At 44.9% G+C, this 22,392-nt stretch overlaps 1 protein-coding gene across 1 annotated transcript in view; it reads left to right on the top strand.

Annotated features, from left to right (window-relative positions):
• The first annotated feature begins 10,628 nt into the window (after window positions 1-10,628).
• The window catches only part of LOC121453927 (oxysterol binding protein), a 32,117-nt gene continuing 20,353 nt past the window's right edge, over window positions 10,629-22,392 (top strand). Inside the window, exons 1-3 of the mRNA XM_041660979.1 lie at window positions 10,629-11,096; window positions 15,918-16,126; window positions 18,724-18,974. Coding sequence (XP_041516913.1) covers window positions 10,741-11,096; window positions 15,918-16,126; window positions 18,724-18,974 — 816 coding nt within the window. The 5' untranslated portion in view covers window positions 10,629-10,740. The remainder of the gene's footprint in view (window positions 11,097-15,917; window positions 16,127-18,723; window positions 18,975-22,392) is intronic.

Raw genomic sequence — 22,392 nt, 5'->3', positions numbered from 1 at the left:
CCTGCTCTTCCAAAGGTCCTGAGTTCAATTGCCGGCAACCACATGGTGGCTCACAACCATCTGTAATGAGGTCTGGTGCCCTCTTCTGGGCTGCAGACATATACACAGACAGACTATTGTATACATAATAAATAAATATTGAAAAAGAAAAGAAAAGCAAAACAGCCAGCCAGTGGCTCTTACCTCTACCTCAGTCCAAAATGGCAATCCTGTCTCCAGGAATCCTCGGAATGAAACTATGCCTGAGAGCTATAGTAAGAAGGAGGCTGCTTGTTTGTTCCCAGATGCTCAGCCCTGAAATAATCACACAGAAACTGTATTATTTGCAACACTGTTTGGTCAATAGCTTAAGTGTATTTCTGGCTAACTCTTATATTCTAAACTAACCCATCTCCATTGATCTGTATATCAACACATGGCTGTGGCTTACCAGGTAAAGTTTTGTCAGGCATCTTTCTCCAGTAGAGCTACATGGCTTCTCTACCTCCTTTATCCCAGCATTTAGTTTAGTTTTCCCCGCCTAGCTCTACTCTGCTGAGCCACTGGCTGAAATAGATTCTTTATTAACCAATGGTATTCACAGCATACAGAGGGGAATCCCACATCAGAGAGCTGTGTCCTCCTGTCTATAATCCTCTCTAGGGCTAGGATTAAAGGCATGCACTGTTACCTCCCAGTTTCTATAGCAACTAGTGTGACTACTGGGATTAAAGGTGTATGTCACCACTGCCTGGTTTGCAAGACTGTTTTACTATCTGAACTTCAGGAAAGCTTTATTTATTAAAATACAAATAAAATATCATACAGAAGAGTCCAGGAGTAAGGATAGCCCTCCAAATGTCAGCCCCAAAGCCCCATAAATCTACTTCCTCTAACCAGGCCTCATCTCCTGATAGCCCATTCAGTTATGAGTTTCCAAATGATGAGGCTAGAGTCCTGTGATCCCATCACCTCTTAATATGACCACTCACTAGGGACCAAACCTTCTGCATATGAGCCTGTAGGAGAGAGGCTTCAAATATGAACCACAACTTGGGTGAGATATGTTGGGCTCTAATGATCTTGCACAATTAATAATTATAGTTAGCATTTCGTATCCTATATTAAGGCACATTTCCTGTGTTTTATTTAATCCTTCCCCCAAATCCTTAAGAAACAGTTATTAATATGGTGATAAGAAAATTGGCGAGCTATTGTATCAACAGCCCAAGATTGAATTTATTTACTGAAAACAGGACTTAAGCCCAGGTGACCAAGGCCCTGGGACACTGTGACTGAATGAATAAGCAGTAAATGGTGCCTCCTGTGAGGGCACGTGAAGCTCTCCTTATTTGAAAACTATGATTCCCTCACATGGTTAGACACAAAACACACCAAATGTGGTTCTTGCATCTAAAAATCCAAAAGCAGAAGGCCCATTATTTCCCTTGAGACTCTCTCAGATCTGTTCTAACTCCTTCACTCTGTCTCCTTAGTTTCACTGAATTACATCATTCTGTTGCCCAGACTTGAGCGAAAGGGGAAGGCTAGAAGGCTTAGAGATAGCCCTGGCTCCAGGAAAAGTTAGACAGCAAACAAGGAAATTAGACCAATCCCCAGTGTTCACAAAAATAGAATTCATTCCCCAAGCTCTTTCCTGCTCTGATAACAGTACCTGGAACTGGTAGGCATTATGAATCGCTTAGGGGGAGCTGGAATTAGTGTCCCTCTGGCAAGCGCAAGCAACAATGGGATTACCAGATGCAGCTTCTACCAGAGTCTTTCACGTAGGTTAAGTGAACTAAAAAGGTCTTGACCTAAGAGGGATGTGCTTGTGAAGTATAGGATGCTCTGGAGCCACCACCTAGATGCCCACCTCGGGACTGGGCACTGCCCTCAGGTGGCTGAGGGCTCACAGCTGAGTGAGTGTCTGTTTCTCAGGATTGCATACTCCCTGGACAGTCTTCAGGGAGAAGACTGAGCCTTATCTACTCTGAAGCTTGAACACCTCAGTAAACTGACTCTGGTCTAGCTCATGTTGGGATTGAGGGTCTCTGTTGCCATGGCATTGCTTTCTTTGGTTTCTCACCCTTCCTGCTGCTTTCATTTCCCACAAGGGAGTGTTTCCCAGTAAAACATTGGGAGAATTCAGTCTAAAACAAACTCAGATTACTTCATATTCATATTTACAAAGAGACTCCTTAGCTGGGCAGTGTTGGTGCGCACCTTTGATCCCAGCACTCAGGAGGGAGAGGCAGTCTGAGTTCTAGGCCAGCCTGATCTACAGAGCAAGTTCCAGGACAGCCAGAGCTACACAGAGAAACCCTGTCTTGAAAAAAAGGAGAGAGAGAGGAGAGAGAGAGAGAGAGAAAGGGAGACTCCTGCTGTCGCTCAAAACAACAAGTCAGTTGTTGGAGCATGACGGCACAAGGCAGGAGGAGCTCTGTCAGTTTAAAGCCAGCCTGGTCTGCAGAGCAAGTTCTAGGCCAGCCTGAGATATATGGTGAGTACTTTGAAAACACACACATACCAAAAAAAAAAAAAAAAAGCAATCAATCAATAACTAAAACTTAAAAAAAGATTACGTTTCCCAGTAACAATGTGTTATATCGATTAAAACACATTATGAAGTGAGGGTAAAATGGGGCCCAGTGCTCACACTGCATTACATTAACAAGATTTTCACCACCACAAACATCTGCACCATTGGTAAAATATCACAGGTGAAAGCTGGGCCATAGAGCCAATGCCACCACGCACAACGACAAAATAAGTTTAAAGGTTTGACCTGATAAGTAAGACACGTGTTTCTGTTAAAAGCGTGTATGCTCAGAAGGAAGAAAAATGACCTAGGAAGCAGACAGGGGAGTATCTGAGGGAGAAGGCAGCAGCAGAGCAGAGGAGAGATTAATTAAGAACAAAGGATTTGTGTGGAAATCCTGTAATGGGGACTGCAGTGATAATCAGTAAAGGGCTTGCTTTGGGAAAAAGCAAACAAAATAAAAACAAAAAAACTCACTGGTTAATCTCCAGAACCCTTATTCAAAAAGCTGGCTATGATGGCGCACACCTGTAATCTCAGTGCTGGGGAGGCAGAGAGAAGCAGATCCCCAAAATAGCCAGGTCAGCAAGTTCCAGGCCAATGAGGGACTCGTGTCACTATAAACAAGGTGATCACCCAAGGTTGACCTCTGGCCTCTACGTGCACATGCATCCATGCATGTACCCACATACACACATGTGCGCACAGACAAAGAAAATGCTGTAATGAAACCTACTTCTCTGTATGTTAACTTAAAAAATAAACTTAAAAAGAAAGAAAAACCCTGCACACAGATCTTTCTTCTTCATATCCATTTTATTTCTAATTGCTAAAACATGACACATTCCCAGTCAGGCAAGGTGATACACACCTTTAATCCCAACACTCAGGAGGCAAAGGCATGTGGATCTCTGTGCATTTGAGGCTAGCCTGGTCTACATGAGTTCCAGGACTGCCAGGGATACATAGAAAAACTATCCCCAAAACAAAACAAAACAAAAACCAAACAAACACAGAGGAGGGGTATGTATGTAAAAGGAGTCTTTTTTTTTTATTTTTGTTTGTTCTTGTTGTTTATTTTTGTTGTTTTGGTTTTTCAAGACAGGGTTTCTCTGTAGCTTTGGAGGCTATCTTGGAACTAGCTCTTGTAGACCAGGCTGGCCTTGAACTCACAGAGATCCGCTTGCCTCTGCTTCTTGAGTGCTGGGTGTGTGCCACCACTGCCCAGTGTGTGCCACCACTGCCCAAGTTGTAAAAGGAGTTTTTGCTTTTAAAAGAAGAAGAAGAAGAAGAAGAAGAAGAAGAAGAAGAAGAAGAAGAAGAAGTCATGAGTGCATAAATGTCCAAAGCATTTGTGTTTGGTAGGTATGCTGAAATAGAATAATGGTGAAAATCAAGATTGTAAAGGAAGGTTAGAACCTAGCAGAAGAGTTGTTGAATTTCAATCTCCATATCAAGGAAGCCATTGAGAATCCTGGATGGAAGCCAGGTGTGATGACACACATCTTTAATCCCAGCCATCAGGAGGCAGAGGCAGGTTGATCTAGAATTCTGGAGGAAGAACAGACTAGATTAAGAAGATCCGCCCTGGAAACTGTTGTGTGAAATGCATGCTAGAAGAGAGGCTGAAGTCAAACAGACTCATTGAAAACAAAGAACTCCTGTGCTCAGACCCATAAAGATAAGGGCTGCACAGTGGATGGCCCTAGGAAGGGGAAACAGATAAGATCTCCTGGGTAGGGGCTGGAGAGATGGCTCAGTGGTTAAGAGCATTGCCTGCTCTTCCAAAGGTCCTGAGTTCAATTCCCAGCAACCACATGGTGACTCACAACCATCTGTAATGGCGTCTGGTGCCCTCTTCTGGCCTGAAGGCATACACACAGACAGACTATTGTATACATAATTAAAAAAAGATCTCCTGGGTAAACTGGAGGGAGGAGAGAAGGAGGGTTAGAGCGGAGGAAACAAGATGCTTGGGAAGGTCAAGTAATGAAAGAGAGATCTTATTAGAGGGAGCCATTATGGGGTTAGGGAGAAACCTGGTGCTAGGGAAAAACCCAGGAATCCACAAGGATGACCTCAGCTAGGACTCCTAGCAATAGTGGAGAGGGTGCCTGAACTGACTTTCTCCTGTAATCAGACTGGTAACTACCCTAATTGTCATCATAGTCAAGCACTGGGCCGAGTCCCTGGAGTCCAGTCAAAGAGCAAGAAGGGTCAAGTCATAATGGGAAAACCCACAGAGCCAGCTGACCTTGTTATGCCCAGATCCGTGAAGTCCCCCCAAAAACCAACTAGGAGACTGAGCAAAGAACCTTTATTCTTATACAACTTTGCAAACCCAGACTCTCCGTGTGTCCAACATATCCGAATAATCAGAAAACCTCAGACGACAGTCACTTGCTTTAACTGAATCCCTGTGCACTAAGAAAGAAATCCAGACTTCATAAGAGCCCTTCAGATCTCCGAGTACCATGTTCTGTCTCCACCTGGGTCACTGTCTTTTTCTTCCTCAGACTCTTTCACATGGATGACTGTCTCCATTTTTTTTCCTAACAGCTTAAAAGGTGTCTATTCTTCTTTGAAACAAATTACACGTGTTACTCTCTTTCCTAACACCCCAGTTGCCCTCCATAGCTTTTCCTGTGTGTATCGTTATTATAAATCTTTTCTCTGTACAAATACCATGTATGTTCATTTGTGTAGTTGAGTATGCATTTGACCCTCAGATTCTTTATGCTTCACGTGGAGCCAGTCTATTTGTAGGTTTGCTCTGGTGTTTCCAACACGTGACTGAGGTGTCAAGTGGATAGCATATGCACAGTTAAAACCAAGCATAATGCAGGGATGAATGGAACCTTAGCCGGAGGCACCCTGTAGTGGGGGAGATAGGTCTGAAATATAAATCTTTGCAAGACAAGATGCAATAGTTAACCTTTCAAAAGTATTCTAAATTTATCTTTAATTGTGTGTGTGTGTGTGTGTGTGTGTGTGTGTACATGTGAGTGTGATTATGAGTTCCCTTGGAGGCCAGAGGGTTTGGGTCCCTCTGAAGCTGGAGTAACAGGCAATTGTGAGCTGCCTGATGTAAGAGCAAGGAACAGAATTCTGGTCCTCTGTAAGAACGATACATGATCTTAACCCTGAGTCATCTCACAGCCCCATAATGATTAATCTTGATTGGATGGATTGACAAAGGGATTAGTGAAGCAGACCTTTTGGGTGCATCATTGTTGGAAGGAGGGCCCACTTGTTTGTCCAAACAACCCGGCTATCTTAGCCCCAAAATAATCACACAGAAATTGTATTAATTAAATCACTGCTTGGCCCATTAGTTCTAGTTTCTTATTGGTTAATTCTTACATCTTAATTTAACCCATTTCTATTAACCTGTGTATCGCCATGTGGCAGTGACTTACCAGGTAAAAATCCCAGTGTCTGTTTCCAGTGAATCCATGGGAACATATCTGTTGGGTGCAAGTTCCAGGACAGCCAGAACTGTTACACAGAGAAACCCTGTCTTAAACAAACAAACAAACAACAACAACAACAAAAATTATGATCTAAAACTAATGTCCCCTTCTTCAATGTGCTTTTCTCTGATGTTTTGACTAACACTTAAGGCAATATCATAGGGAAAGTCTGAGTCTGAAGAAGGGGGAATGCTAAAGTGTGGAAATCAGGGGATACCCTATAAACACGTGCTAATTGTAGGACCCAGCCATGACAAACTCAATGGAGGCCTGAGTCTCCACAGTTTACTCTGAGGCAATACCTGGTTCCCATAAAAGACCACAAACTGAAACTACCCGGCACCACCTAGGAACAAACCATCCAAAGGAAATTCCTAAGGTTCCAACCCTTGTAGATAGGATCAGCTGCCAGAACATATCCATTGCTTTTAACCAGGACACCCCTAGACAAATGTCAGTGAATCAGGGGTCCTGAACCTTAGAAATTCCTTGCCCCCACCTTTATTACCATAAAAACTCAACTCTAACTGAGCTCTGGGCTCTCTGATTACATTGGACACATAAGAGTCCGAGTTTGCAAACTTGCATAAGAATAAAGGCTCTTTGTTTTTACATACAGGACTCTGTCTCCTAGTTGGTTTTGTGGGACTCTGTGATCTGGGCATAACACTAATCACATTGGCCACTGGAATGGACAGAAAGTCTCTACAAGGGCACCAGGCAGAAACCCAAAGCCCACCTGGAGAAGGTGTGTAGATTGGTTTAATGGGGCGTGGAGACAAAAGCAGGAGAGGAGGCTGGAGGGCAGAGATGACTGACAGAAGGGCCTCATCTGTCAGACTAAAAATTCTGAACAGTATTCTGGAGGCAGTGTGCAGTGACAACAATAATTCAAATTAGCATTTTTTACGTCTTGTTTTTTTAAATGTGTAGCCCAGGCTGGCCTTGAACTCATGATCCTCCTACCTCTGCCTCCTTCAACAAATCCTACTGGTGTGCACCACCACAACCGGCAAGTCTTTTTCCTTTATGGTTTTTTGAGACAGTTTCTCTGCATAGCTCTGGCTGTCCTGGAACTGGCTCAGTAGACCAGACTGGCTTCGAACTCAGAGATTGTCTTGCCTCTGCCTGCCAAGTGCTAAGAAAAAGCCATGTTTCACCACATGCAGCTGTTCGAAAATATTTTTGAACAAAAATAAAAACTGTAGCACAACGGACAGTGATATATTTCACATGTGAGAAAACCAACCAACGATGCAAGACCCACTCCACTTTTGCTATATTTGCTTTGCTCGTAAGCACATAGGTATGTACATTGACATGTGTGCAGATTCTAGAGTACACTCCCCTGTGATGATTTACATACACTGAGTGCCTGCCTGCCGAATGGCTCCTTTCTTGAAGGCTTGGTTCCCCCATGTGGTGGATTCAAATGCTGGGAGGTGATTGATTCATAAGGGCTTTGGACTAATCAATAGACAAACCTATTTTAAAAAAAAATTATGTACACTTGTGTGTGCCTGAGAATATGTATGTGCACTGTACACATAGTGTGTACAGGGGCCTAAGGAGGTCAAAAGAAGCACCAACTCCCCTAGAACTGGAGTTACAGACAGGTGGGAATTATGGGTGCTGGACACTGAGCCTCAGTCCTTTATAGGTATAGTAAGGTGGGGCGGTGGTGGCGCATGCCTTTAATCCCAGCGCTTGGGAAGCAGAGGCAGGAGGATCTCTGTGAGTTTGAAGCCAACCTGGTTTACAAAGTGAGTTGCAAGACAGCCTGGACTGTTACATACAGAAATCCTGTCTCAATAAACTAGCGAGAAAGAGATAGAAATGAGACAGAGAGAGCAGCAAACACTCTTAGTGCAGAGTCATCTCTCTAAGATTTGGAGGAAGGTAGACCGCTGGGACCTGCCCTTGTTTGCTGTGGGCTAACAAGTAAGGTGCTTTGCTGCGCTGCACACTCCCCATGCTCTGTCTCATCACACAGGCCCAGAATCAATGGAGCAAAGAGATCCCGACCATAAGGCAAAACAAATTCTTCCTACTTTAAGTCATTTCTCAGATGCTCTGTCTCACTGATGACAATTAACCCTGAGAGGCTGTCTTCCTTTTTCTGCCTTTTGTGCTGAATCATTTCAAGGTAAATTATAGATAGTGTAACATTCACCTCTATATACTTGGGCATAGTTTTCCAAATATTTTTCGTTTGTTTGTTTGGTTGGTTGGTTTTTCTAGACAAGGTTTCTCTGTGTAGCCCTAGTTGTCCTGGAGCTCACTTTGTAGAACAGGCTGGCCTCGAACTCAGAGATCTGCCTGCATCTGCTTCCTGAGCAAGAGAAGAAAACATCACAACCTCTGAGCCATCTCCCGGGACCCCACATCCTTGATTTGTCTGTCTCCTTAGACTATGACTGAATGGCTTTCTCTAGCCCCTAGAAACCGGAGTTCAGATCTAGAGGCTTTATTTGATTCCATTTCAATTATTTTGGCAAGAAATAATCAATGACATTTATACTTTGTGCTGCAAGATCACAGGGACCTCGTTTAAAATGCTGTCCCTGGAATAGCGGCGTTAAAGTAGATTACTGGGTTGAAATGGGGACAGCCATATCTCCTGGTTTTAAAAGTGCGTGTTTCCCTTTGTGATCCCACACTGACCGGAGGGATACGTGGCAGCACTGCTCACATTTTTTTTTTTTACATCCGTTTGCGGTTTGTCAAAATTCAAACAAACTTTATTACAACTGCACTATTGTAAGGTCCTTCCTTTCTGCTATCACCTGTAAATGTTTTAACTGAAGCAAGAAGTCAGGCTTTTCAAACAAAAGAGGTTAGATTACTTTTTCTGTTTAGTCTTTTGTAGCCCTGGCCATCCTGGAACTCACTCTGTAGCCTGCCAGCCACTGCTTCTTGAGTGCTGTTTTAAAGGCACTACCTCCAGGTGAGAGCTATGTCAGTGTCCTTTTTTAAATTTTTTTCTGAGACAAGGTTTCTCTGTGTAGCCCATACTGAAACCTACATTGTCGACCAGGCTGGCCTTGAACTCACGGATCTTCCTGCCTCTGGCTTTCAAGTGCTCGATTAAAGGCATGAACCACCACTGCCTGGCTTAGATTACTTTCTTGACATCGATGAGGAAAATAGTTTCCGCAGGCTCTAAAAGCGACTCCTGGGGCTAGAGAGATGGTTAAAGAGGCAAGTTCTGTTCCCATTATCCCTACGGGTTGGCTACCCAATCACTTTAACTCCAGCTCCTGGGGATTGGGGATCATATGTCCTCTACTGGCATCCACAAGTACCTGCACACAAGTGCAAACACACACAGAGACACATACCCTCACACATAATTAAAAGCAATGAATAAAAAAAGATCAATCCTATTCCTACTGCCAGTTCAAACTCTAACAGCTATTAGGTTCCCTGAATTACAGATTTTGGCTGTTTTTATAATGGCTTACAACCGCTTAATGGTGCACTAGTAACTGAATTTGTGACCCCCCCCCCCAACACAAGCTGTAATTAAACTCATTAAACCGAATGATTCAACACTCAGTACAAAACCAAACAACAACAAAGCCAAACAACAAACAAGAGAATTATTTGTGTTTTTACCACACTAAACCTAGTAAGGGTCTTTCGATCTGGAAAAGAAATATAAGGACAGCTAGGTCCTTGCCCATCTATCCTTCCCGGAAACTACGTCGGCAAACTGATAGTTAGAACCAGTAGAAGTTTATAATCATCTAGAATGAAGAGACAGAGGGTAAATCAAGAGAATGAGGTGGGGGTAAGGGGAAGCGTCATGGGTCCAGAAGGAAGCTGAGGAAGCTCTTTCTGGGTTCTTCAGGAAACAGGGCCTGAGAAGAGAACCCTAAGAGGACCCAGAAACCGTCCATCTCTCTCTCCCCGAACCCATCTGCAAATCTTAATTCAGAAGGAAGGAACTCCACATCATGCCCACACCAGAGAGCGCTTATACAAGTCCACCACTTCCTTAAAGCTGCGACCAGAAGGGCGCGGCCCACTCGCGCATCCAGGAATTTATTTGACGTCTCGGCCTTCCCCAGCTTTCACTGACAATATCCAGGGCCAATCATCTCCAGCCATAGCCCATCGACGTGTGAAAGACAGAGGTGTCAGCCAATAAAAAATAAGAGTGAGGATGTGAAGGCCGGGCTCTGCCCCTTTTACCTCAACGCGCTCAGTAATTGGTAGAAAGGCTTGAGCAGCTGATACCAACCACCAATCCCTAAGGGCGGAAGAGGATGAAGGGCAGAGCGATGGGCGGGGGTGACGTGGCAGTGACAGAAGCATAAACTGAAATGACTGACGGGAATACTCGCCAATCGGAGGCCAAACCGGCCGGGCACTCTACATTCTCCCGTCCTCGGACTTCAGAAAAGCACCAATGGTTTTGTAGACCCGCTTGATTGGCTTCTCTGTGAACCAATCGAAAGCAGGTCTGGAGGACGCGTCGCGCCCCGAGCTTCTCACTGGGCGGAGTAGCATGACAGGCCCGAGAGAAATGCCAATGTCCGCGGGGTCTTCCGCAAGTGACATTTGGCGGCACCAATCGCCGCCCTCCTTCCCGGCGGCCGAGCCCTCCTTCCCGCGGCGGGGCTGGCGGGGCGGGGACGCTGCGCGGCGGCGGCTGAAGCGCTAGCCGTGTTGGGCGCTCCGGGCGGCGGTGGCGGCGCTCGTAGGCGGTTCCGGTCGTGTCTCTCCGGGCGGCGGCGGCTTATGGCGGCGACCGAGCTGAGAGGAGTGGTGGGGCCAGGCCCGGCCGCCATCGCGGCTCCGGGCGGCGGCGGCGCGGGTCCACCCGCGGTGGGAGGCGGCGGCGGACGCGGGGACGCGGGGCCCGGCTCCGGGGTGGCGTCCGCGACGGCGGCGGCGGCGGGCGGCCCGGGCCCCACGGCCGGGGGAGTGGCGGCGGGCGGCCCGGGCTCTGCACCGCCAGCCGCGGGCTCGGGCGGTTCGGGCGCCGGGGGCTCGGGCTCTGCTAGAGAGGGCTGGCTCTTCAAATGGACCAATTACATCAAAGGCTACCAGCGGCGATGGTTCGTGCTGAGCAACGGGCTGCTGAGCTACTACAGGTAACTGCTTCCGGGGCGCCGCGCTCACCTGGCCTCCCTCCCAAGTGCAGCCCACGGACCCGCGCTGTCACTCTTGGCCGGCCGGCTTCGCTGCCAAGGTCGCCCTGGGTCCCTGGCTGTCACCTGTATAGGTTGACAGCTTGCAAAAGTCAGACCCTCCCGATTTGACACGCCGCTCCTGTCCCCGCCATCACCCGTCTCTGGTGCCTAGTCTGCCTCCATCCCCGGGTCTTTCCTGTCAGCAATTGTTTGGAGAGCATCTGCTCTGCCATTGTATTTCCGCTACCACGTGGGTGCAATCACTAATTCTGCAAGTGAGGCACTGTTATGAGGCTGGAGAGGCATAGACCCAGCCCAGGCACTGCCCCTCGGGAACTTACAGTGAAAGTTCTAACTCTTAACTTTTTGTGTCCAGTCTCTAAAATTAAAGGTTCTTAATACACTCTCGATAGAGCTACCCTTGCTTGTTCACTCCACACATTCAGACAGCAAAGCACCGCGGGCGGGGAGACTTAGGGATTCCGTCCACCGTATGTCTTACCTCTCCAAGCTTGCGCTTGCTTTCTTGATCTGGACAGCCGAGAATGGAGTTACCATAGCTTAGCTTGTGCTTGCCCCATCTCCTCCCACAGGAATGATTGTCTTATCCAGCAGTTCCGTGCTCTTTATAGTTTTACTTAAGATTGAGTTTTATTAAAGGAAGAATGCATGTATTTGAAATGATTATTAAAGTTTTCCAATGCTTATTTTGGTATGGTTAATGTATACTTACCATGACTCATAACGTGGTCATAACATGTCACACTATGGGGCTTATATTACTAGACAGAGGAGACAGAAGTGTTGAGAGGTGTTTGGGGATAAGTGCCCACTGGCTGGGCACTGTGGCTGGCTGCCTTACATGCTACATTTCATTCAGTATTCATAGCTCTAGCTCCCTGGGAGTTAGGACAGGTTCTCAGGTTCCTGACAAGGAAGCAGACTTAGCATTGGTAGCTCTCCCAAGGTCTTGGAAAAATCAGGTTCGAAACTACAGTTTATACCAATATAACCTAAAACCAAGGTCACTGCCACATGAACCAATTGGATGCAGAGATAATTACCGAAAACAGTTTATGGATTATGGTTCTAATGTGTTTCATGCAAAAAGTACAGAAGTATACGGTAAGAGGAATTTGCTTAGTATAATTCCATTTCTCACTGACATCCCTTCGTAAAGGCCATCCGGTTTGGGAACCCAGGCCTCTGATGCAGAGCAGGAGCTCAGCCTGTATTTCTTTGTAGTGTCACCAGTAGTCACTACTACCAAAAGGCTCAGGGCCAAGTAACTTTCTCCTCAACAGCATTGGCTTGTCTTTTAGAGACCTGTAAGGAGAGTTGGAATTGGAGGTTGTTGTGGGGCCATTCTTATCTCTTCTCGGCCACAGAAGATGCCTTAAGATAGTTCCTGCTCTGTTTATGCAGCGTTAGTTGTGAGTAGGTGTATTTGCATTGCTGTATTCTGAATTAGTTTTAATGCGGCCCTTTTCTTCTGCTCTTCTAGAACTCGGTTTAGGGTTATAAGATACATCTAAAGCTTTAGTTTGACCCACAGTTTTTTCCCATGTATTCAAGCTCATATCTTGTTTTAATTGACTATTATCCTAATGTTCACTTGATTCATATCCTAATTTGGTTCATAAATCATTGATCTCCCCCCCTCCCCCCATTTTCAAATATTGTTCATTAAGGGTTGGGCATGGTGACAACAAGACTTTAATCCCAGCAAAAAGCAGGGGCAGGTGGAGCTCTATGAATTTGAGGCATCCTGGTCTCCATAGCAAGTTCCAGGACAGCCAGAACAACATACTCAAAAAAATGTGCATTATCCAAGGATTTTAATGTTGTATGGTCTTGGCCAGAGAGAGAGCTCAATAGTTAAGAGCACTTAACTGCCTGTACATAAAAGCAGGCAAAAGACATAAAATAAGCCCGGTGGTGATTGTGAATGCCTTTAATCCAGCACTTAGGAGGCAGAGTCAGGCAGATCTTTGTGAGTTCAAGGCCAGCCTGGTCTTCCAGGGCAGCCAAGGCTACACAGAGACACCCTGTCTCTAAAAACTCACAACAAATAAAAACCAAACCCAAACAAGTAAACAAAAAGCTCCACATAAAATAATTCAAAGAAAAATTTAAAATATTCTATGGCCTTTGTAATCCAGTCAAGTTTTCTGCTTTGCAAGCTACTTCATTGTTTAGACTCCATCTTAATCAGTGTTGACCTTGGACATTAATAACTTACTTGTTGCTTTCTCCTTCATATCTGTTGCTACTTTTACCTTCTTTCTCACAGTAGCTGACTCTGCGAAAACTCCTTCCAAAACATACTAAAGTATGCCATCAGCCTGTCCTTGCTAACTAGGGTGGTCCCCCTCACAAGCAACCAATCAACAGTGTCCGGATTATCTGTCGATGCATTACCCCACCTCCAGAGTTTCCATGAAGTACTGCCTTCCTACATCATTGGCAGTTTATTCTTCCTAGTAGGGTGCCTGTGATCCCATCTCTTTCCTGGAATGACTTAACTATGTTATTCCTCCTCTGTTGTCAGACGTCCAAAAGCTACAGTCTCTTTTTTTTTTTTTAGTATTTATTTATTATTCATATAGTATTCTGTCTGTGTGTATGCCTGCAGGCCAGCAGAGGGCACCAGACCTCATTACGGATGGTTGTGAGCCACCATGTGGTTGCTGGGAATTGAACTCAGGACCTTTGGAAGAGCAGTCACTCTTAACCTCTGAGCCATCTCTCCAGCCCAAAGCTACAGTCTCTTAAGTATACCATTTCTAAAATACCTTTCTCCTTCATAGACCCCATCCTCTGATGACAGAAGAACAGACATGAGCAAGCCTTCCTTTTCGTCTTTCTTTTGCTTCTTTACTAAGATGCCCCATAACTCTCTTACACAGGATCCCAGCTCTCCCCAAAACACCCCAGGCTACAGTATTAGTTTTCCTTTTAGCTTCTAGAGATTAAATTACTATTTCATCTGGCCTTTTCAGGCAAGGACTTTCTAGCCAGAAACTAACCATGTGATATTGTAATGACTGAAGAACTTTGACTGCAGGCTCAGAATCTTTCCTGCATCTGTTCTAAACATTAATAGCCATAGGTATGTTTGCCCAAGCCTGAGCGCTGTGGTCAAGCCTGCCTCCCTCCCAATGTTCCTTAGTGTCTGTTGAACAGCTATGGACTTTATATTATCCAAGAGCCTTCTTTGGTGCATGAAGACAGTGGAGGCAAAAGAGATCCTAGGAGGCTGTTAGTGGAAGTGTGATAAAGGGCCCAGGTAGTGAGTGTGAACTGGCCTTCAGCTGTGGCTCTCTAATTCAGTCTGCATTATTCATAGTGTAACTGAAGCTCGGGGCTGGGAGGTAAGAATAGAAAAAGCAGGGATTCACGTTACAGTGGCAGGTGCAGGGCATGGAAAATGGCCAGTCCTTTGAGACCCCCACCCCCACCCCGTGATCCCTTATTGCTCATTAGTACATTTGAGAAAGAAAGGTTAGACGAGATGAAATGAACAACAGCGGATCTGTCTTCAAGGGCAGCAAACAGACTCACTCAAACATCCTAAATCTTGGTGTCTGGGGAAGGGTGTGTGTCCTTCCTGGCATGTAGGAATTCTGGATGTGCCAGGTGTGTTTTGCTGTTTGGCTCTACTGCTTTGTACTGTGGCAGAGGACTTTGGCCTCTTTATGTTCCGAGTTGGACAGGGAGAAGTGCAGTTTGAACCTGAAGGTCCCTGGGCATAGCCAGCGATAGTGAAGACATGAGCAGTTTTCTCTGCATGCATGTAGTGCTGAGATTTTGATGTTTAAGGCGAATCTTGATATTTATATGTCAAGTGCTTTGTAATTTGTTGTCACCAAGTAATGTTGTAAAGTTCAAAAGTTAGCCTATTAATAGAACTGTCAGTAGAGATTGGGGGAAAGTTTTACACCCAGTCCTCTTAAGTGCAGACCTGCTGAGTCTTTCCTGGCTATTAATAGGATGGCTTAGGAGTTCCCACCAATAAAAGTCTGGAACTTAGGAAACTGCATTTTCCAGAAAGAGTGAAATGCCTGGTGATTCTTTTGTGCTTATTCTTTCTTTATTGTCTCAGACTGGCAATTATTCTTATTTCTTATCATTTGAGCCATGACCAATATTTAATAGTCTAATCACTTAAGATTTGCCTTTTATACACTTCTGCAATATAATCCTAAGTGTTGCATGACAGTTCTCATTTGGGCTGATTTACAGTGTGGGGGTGGCTCAGTGTATAAAAATGGAGCTATTCTTAGAGAATGAGAGTGTCAAAAATTTTTGTTGCACAAGGTTATAAAGTGTTTTATAACTTGCTAAGTAAAAAGTAGTTTCTGTCTGCAGTGGGCACGAGGGAACTTTGTCAGGTGAGGGAAGTATCTTCACTTAGATTGTGGTTGTGGTTTCACAATTGTATCCACTTGTCAAAATTCATTCATTTGTACTTATTAACTGCTGAATTAATATTTCATGCAATTCTAGCTCAGTAAAGACTGTGTTTTTCAAACTAATGGGAGGAGGAACAGTGGGGCAATAAAATCCGACTCACATAATGCTTATAAGCTTGGGAAGCTTTCCCACTGCCTCCTACTGTTTAAATTTCCAGGGTTGAGAGAACTATAACAAGACTTTGTTAATTCCTAACACTACTTAATTTTCAAAGTGCCCAGAGTTATGAAAGAAACTAGAAGTGGAGGAGGACAAATGTCTTGCTGTTTAGCCTTTCTGTTTAGCCTTTTTGTCTTGCTATGGCAGGTCCAAGGCAGAAATGAGACACACCTGCCGTGGTACCATCAACCTCGCCACAGCCAACATCACTGTGGAAGACTCTTGCAACTTTATCATTTCCAATGGCGGTGCTCAGACCTACCACTTGAAGGCCAGCTCAGAAGTAGAGCGGCAGCGCTGGGTAACAGCCCTGGAACTGGCCAAGGCCAAGGCTGTGAAGATGCTGGCAGAGTCAGGTACGGAGCAAAGGAACACTGGACCTGAGTAGCACAGGTTTTTACCCTTGACTGCAGTGTATCTTTTGATTGTGTCTCGTACCTTAGATATCCCAAGCTTCTCATTGAATGTTATTTCTCTTGAGTAGTGGTTCTAAACTGAGTTCAGTCCTGCATATATACACACATGCCATTTGGTAATGTCTAGAGACATTTTTGGCTGAAATAATGGAAGCTGGGGGTGTGACTGGCACACAGAGACTAGAAGCCAAAGATACTACTCAGTGCCCTATGAGGCACAGAACAGCACGCCTGCTCTCCAAGAAAGAATCAAGTACCCAAAGTTGAAAAACTTTGGTACTAAAGTGCTTATGCTTAATTTTTTTTTTTAAAAAAATTTGATACAGGGATACAGGGTCTTACTAGTTGCCTTGGATGACCTGGAACCCTATCCTCCAGCCTCTGCCTCCTGAGTGCTAGGACTAAAGACATGCTTCACTATGCCTGGCCTGTGTTTTGTTTTTCATGTTAGTTGAGACATAATTATTTTATTACTAGCTCAGTATTAGGAATCACACACACACACACACACACACACACACACACACACACACCCGACAGGGTTTCTTTGTGTAATGGTCCTAGCTGTTCTGGAAATCACTCTTATAAACCAGGCTGGCCTCAGACTTAGAGAGCTCCACCTGCTCTGTCACCGAGTGCTGGGGTTAAAGGTGTGCAGCCACCACTGCCTGGCTTCAGTATTAGTAATCTTACAGCTCATAATTTGGACCTTTGTATATTTTTCTTCTCTAGGTTGTTTTTTGTTATTGTTTTGTTTGTTTGTTTTCCGGCAGTCTCACGTCCTAGGCTGGCCCGAAACTCTCTGTCTGTAGTTTAAGATGACCTTGAACTCCTGCTCCCTCTGTCACCACCTCTCAAGTGCTGGAATTTTAGGCCAGTTTCTGATAGCTTCTCATTTATTAAAGTTGTAACAGAATCGACAGATACCTAATAAACAATCTTTTCTGGGCTGGAGAGATTGCTCAGTGGTTAGGGTTAGGATGGGATTTCAGTTCTCAGCACTCAGGACAGGAAGCTCACAGGAGGATCTGCCACACACAAGCACAGTTTATAGTAGTGAAAATCTTTTTAAAATTAGCTTTTTCTTTTCTAAAGAAAATGATAGGATTTGCCCTCAAGATATTGATAGTCATGCTGAGCTTGCTAGTGGCAGAGAACTGAGACGGCTAGCCCTGACTTATGTTTACCAGGTCCCTTACCGCGCCTAGTGTCTCTTAAGTCACTAGAGGAAACTCCGTTGCTTTATCAATTTTGTAGGGATAGGTTACATTTTGACCTTGAGCCCTGCCTCAGTTTAGCTTGGAGGACAGGTCCTTTCTTGTTCCTTTTGTTTAATCTGAAGGCTGAAGTCAGCTCCACAAAGGAGTGACACTGCTGGAGAAACAGTTTGCAGTTACAAACTGGTAAGTGCACAGCTGGTGGAGAGAGGTACGGTACAGTTCCTACTTGATTATGATCTGAGAGCTCTCTTGTTTTGCTTTTGGAGTGGCTTTAGGGTCAGATAAGTTCATCATGAAGTTTAGCTCTCCCTTGGAGAAAAATAATTAATAGAGCTTTTAGCGACATAAACTATCTCAAGAAGCTGCTATGCAAAACAAACACACAAACAGAAAAAGAAGCTCTCTGTGGTTCTCAACCCATTTTGCAGAAGGCCTGCATGCCTCCCTAAAGACAGTGGTGGCTTTGCGGTAATAATTATTTTGGATTACATTGGACTCTTCAGGCTAATGTTTAAAAGTTTGTTGTTGGGGATGTATGTAGTTCAGTTGGTAAGAGTGCTTACCTACTATGCCTGAAGCCTTTGATTCACTAGAATAGCTGAAGCTAGATGTGGTCACACCTTTCAGGAGTTGGGAGCAAGAGGATCAGGAGTTCAAGGTCATCTTGGCTACACACAGAGAGTTCAAAGCTGCTCTGAGCTGCGTGAGATGCTGTCTCATCAAAGAGCTGGAAGGTTTAGTTATATGTTCCTAATTTGAAGAGCTATCCAGTTTTCCATACTATCCTTTCTGTCAGTGGATCTTAAACTTCAGTATATATTAGGACTACTTTGGTCACAGTTAGAAACACAGATTCTGGGCCAGTGAGATGGATTAGCCGGCGAGGGCACTTGCTAACAAGCCTGATGACTGAATTCCACTTCTGAGCCCTGCATAGTGGAGGGAGAGAACTCACCCCCACTATGTTGTTCTCTGACCTCTCCATATATGCATATGACACATGTACCCTGGCCCCATAAATATAATTAGAAATGCATGTAATTTTAAAAGAGAAATGCAGGTCCAGGCCTTGCCTCCCACCATCTGAATCTAAGTATCTAGGACTGCAACCTGAGACTGTGCTCCTTTATGAAGTGCCTCGAGTCTGTATGCTGTAGGCCATGGGCCACACTGTAGAGGAATCCTCTGGAATTGCCAGCCCTCAGTTGCTCAGAATGTACATAGTGAAGCATGGTGGTTTACTTGGAGCAGAGTAGGTAGGGCTCCAACTCTTGGTCCTGATCCTAGAGGCAGAACTTAACCTTGGCATCCCTGCAGATGAATCTGGGGATGAAGAGTCTGTCTCACAAACTGACAAGACTGAGCTTCAGAACACGCTCCGGACACTCTCCAGCAAAGTGGAGGACCTGAGCACGTGCAACGACTTGATAGCTAAGCATGGCACTGCCCTGCAGCGTTCCCTCAGTGAGCTGGAGTCCCTGAAGCTGCCTGCTGAGAGCAACGAGAAAATCAAACAAGTCAATGAACGAGCTACCCTCTTTAGGATAACTTCCAATGCCATGATCAATGTGAGTAAAGATGGTGTACCTCTGACTTTTTGACACTTCCCCTCTGAAATGTCATGCTTTCACAGTGCTTGGAACTAACTGGTAGAGCAGTGACTGTCCTAGGCCTTGCTTCGAAGATTAGGTGCTTTAGGTTTCCTTACCTGTTGCATGAAACAGGATTGGCTGCCCAGGTGAAGATGCTCTGCTCAAGTGGTTAGATGGACATTGCATCAGCCTGGGAGGCAGTAAGGAGCCCGGTGGTGCAACCTCCTTTCTCTGAGTGGCAGGGCATCTGAGGTGCTATTACATATTAGCTTGGTGCCTAAACTTCTGTTTTTGGTTTTGCCTCTTTGCTCTTTTTTCTAAGCTTATCTGTCAGAGCTGAAAGAGCCTTTTGAATGCTTTACTCTGTTGTGTTCTTTTGCTTCCTTCTTCCTTGGAGTCTGCATGGTAAGGCATCCTGCATGTGGAATGCTGAGCAGGGCCTGCCTCAAGCACTGCTGAGAACTCGTAATACTAGTTAGTTCAGTGTTAGCCTTTGACTCCAGAAAACTCCACTTAGGCATTAGAAGACTGTGGGTAAATACAAATCATCTTTGGCCTTACCGATGTATTGCTAGGTATGAAAGAACACCAGGTTTGACGATGCTGTTTTTCCTCTCCTGGTAACTGATTCTCACCTGACAGGTTGTTTTAGCTCCTGTGCACATAAAAATGCTCAAGGACATTTCATAAGTGAGACGAGTATTCTGTGAGAAACGGTTTTGCAGAGCTTCTCTCCCCATCTAATTAAATGGGTAAAGTTACCTCTCGAGTGCCAGATTTCCCTTGTTTAGGGAATGATCGTGAGAAGATCTAGTTTAATTCCTGTGGTGCCTGAAGATCAAAGACCTTTTCCTGTGAGGAAGAGGAAATTCCATTTTCTCTCTTTTTTTTTTTTTGTTACTTTATGGCAGTTGTGTTAGCTTTTATTTTAAATGTTGAACACCTTCATGGCTCTGATTTACCCCAGCCAGAAAGAAGACGAGTTAGATTTTCTTTTTAGGAATTTCAGGAAGGTTAGCCACCTCCTAGGAGCATTCAGCAGGTCAGTGTTGATGCAGGTGTTGAGTGACCAGGAAGCCTCGTAATCGCACAAGCAGATATCCATGGTAAATCTGTAGACTTACATTTTGTGTTTATGGGTGTTTGCCCTGTATGTATGTCTGTATACCTCTTGTGTGCCTATGGGGCTAGAAGTAACTCCTGGGATTGGAGTTACTGGTGGCCACAAGCCACCATGTGCTGCGAAACTAACTCAGGTCCTCTGCTAGAGCCTTCCCAGTCCCAAATATGTATCCTTTAAAAAAAAAAAAATCTGCTCCAAACATCACAGTCACCTAAGAAGGATGGCTAATAGTTATCAACATCAGGTAAATACTCAACTATTTGACAGTCTTCTTCTTTTTTTTCCTTATTCTAATATGATTTTTTTTCCCTAAATAAAGCAGCCCTGCTTTATAAAACCAAAGCCTTGCCTTAGCCTTTTCTCTTGTAAATTGTTCTTATGTATTCTTTGGGGACTTATTCATCCTCAAGTTCTAGGTTATGTTGGAATGATCTTAGAAGTCAGAACCAAGCTTTCAGGAGGGGAATGTAGCTTTGTGGGAGAATACTTGCTTGCATGCTCCAGGCCATGGGTTCAGTCCTCAGGACAACACTGAGTCAGCCAACAGCTTGGTGGAAGAAAGCTGTTCTTTCCCTGTTTGCTTTCCTGTCCACTGCCTGTGTCCCTGTTATCATCTAGTGGTTATCTAAAATTCACTTTTTATCCTGCGTTGTTATCTGTTTATCTTTCAGGTGATAATAGCAAGGCTCTAAATACAGTGCGTGTGGTGACATGTGCCTGTTAATCTCAGTACTCTGGAGGCTTAGGCAGGAGGAACAGAGTGCAAAGGCAATCTGAGCAGCTATGTGCTGTGACAGAGTAGACATCATAGGCAGCACATTGGAGGTGTTCCGCCTGTACTTGGAAAGTTAAAGAAGCTAGCACAGCATCCAAATGCTGAGGGAGAATGAAATCTTCCTAAAAAGAAGGCAATTTTATTTTAATTTTTGAGACAGGGTCTCTCTGTGTAGCTCTAGCTGTCCTGGAACTTATGATGTAGACCAGGCTGGCCTCAAAATCACAGAAATCTGTTTGCCTCTGCCTCCCTAGTGCTGAAATTAAAGGCAGGTACCACCATGCCTGGTGCTTCTTGCTAAATTTTAATTATTATCCGTAAGTATTACAAGAAGAGAATGGGAGAATTGGTGGAGGCAGTGATGTGGTGTTTGTGGACCCGTTCTCCTCAGTCTGGGAACTGCTGGTGACTATTAGGTGAGGAAGTAGCTAGAGGTGAAGCTTGAGTGGAGGTTAGGGCAGTGCAGGTGCGGATGAGCGGGCTGCGGGTAGCCCACTAGAAGAGGCTGAGGCCAGTCTTGAGGCAGGCAAGCTGGTTACTGCCTTACTGAATGCTTCCTGTGAGCCCAGTGTGGTCCTAAGTGCTATATGTGAACAGTGACAACTCTGAGGTGGTCTCTGTGTTAGTCTGTGTTTATAGACAATGACTGTGAGGCACAGAGGACTTCTGTAACTAACCAGATGGCAGGAAAGAGCTGTGACTTGAGGCTAGCCAGCCCAATTCTAGATCTGTGCTCCACTACTTCTGCAGTGGAGTGCTGGAAAGAGATTACAGACTCCAGCAAATTAAAGGAGAGTCACTAGGACTTAGTATTTGGATGTAAAGAAGGAAGCACCTCTGAAAGAGAGACACCCATAGGCTTGGACAGCTTGGAGGCTTTGGAACCGCTTTGTGATGGAGAAATTCAAAGGAGAAAACAGGCAGCAAGAGAATGTGGTGAATCAAGCGTGAGAGCCACTGATTTTGAAGTACTTTGAACTGTTGAATAGGCACTTGGATATTCTGGTCTGAATCTCAGAGAGTCCAATTTGGAATCACTGATTTAGTAGCCATTGGTGGACCTGTAGGCAATTGTTGAAACCATGGGAGCAGACATTCTAATAGAACCTTTTAGTTTCTCTGTAACAGGGAATACACTTTCAAGCTTACATTGGTTCCTTCCTTCATTTATTAAGCAAACTTTATGTGGCTCCTGCTGTGTGTTAGGAGCTGAAGACCTGTAGATGAATAAGCTGTAAAATGTATTCTAAAGTTGCTGGTGATCCCTCTGGAGAGATAGAAACCCAGTCATGATACAGCTGTGCGTGTGATAGGCAGAAGTATGCTGAAACTGGTAAGGACATAGAAGAAGCAACTGGCTGCTTAGGAGTGGGGGTGTCACAGAAATTCCATTTCTCTTATAGGTCCTCTCCTTTCTTAGAGAAGGTGGCAAGGGAAGAAAGGTACAGGCAGAATGAGTAGCGTATACCTAAGTAGTTGGACTGGAAGGAGCTGTG

Source organism: Microtus oregoni, unplaced genomic scaffold, assembly GCF_018167655.1.
Source record: "Microtus oregoni isolate MIOR12 unplaced genomic scaffold, Mior012 000012F_ref0000307, whole genome shotgun sequence".
NCBI classification, from domain to species: Eukaryota; Metazoa; Chordata; class Mammalia; order Rodentia; family Cricetidae; genus Microtus; species Microtus oregoni.
The sequence above is the reverse complement of the archived record's forward strand: the minus strand, read 5'-3'. Positions and strand labels throughout refer to the sequence as shown.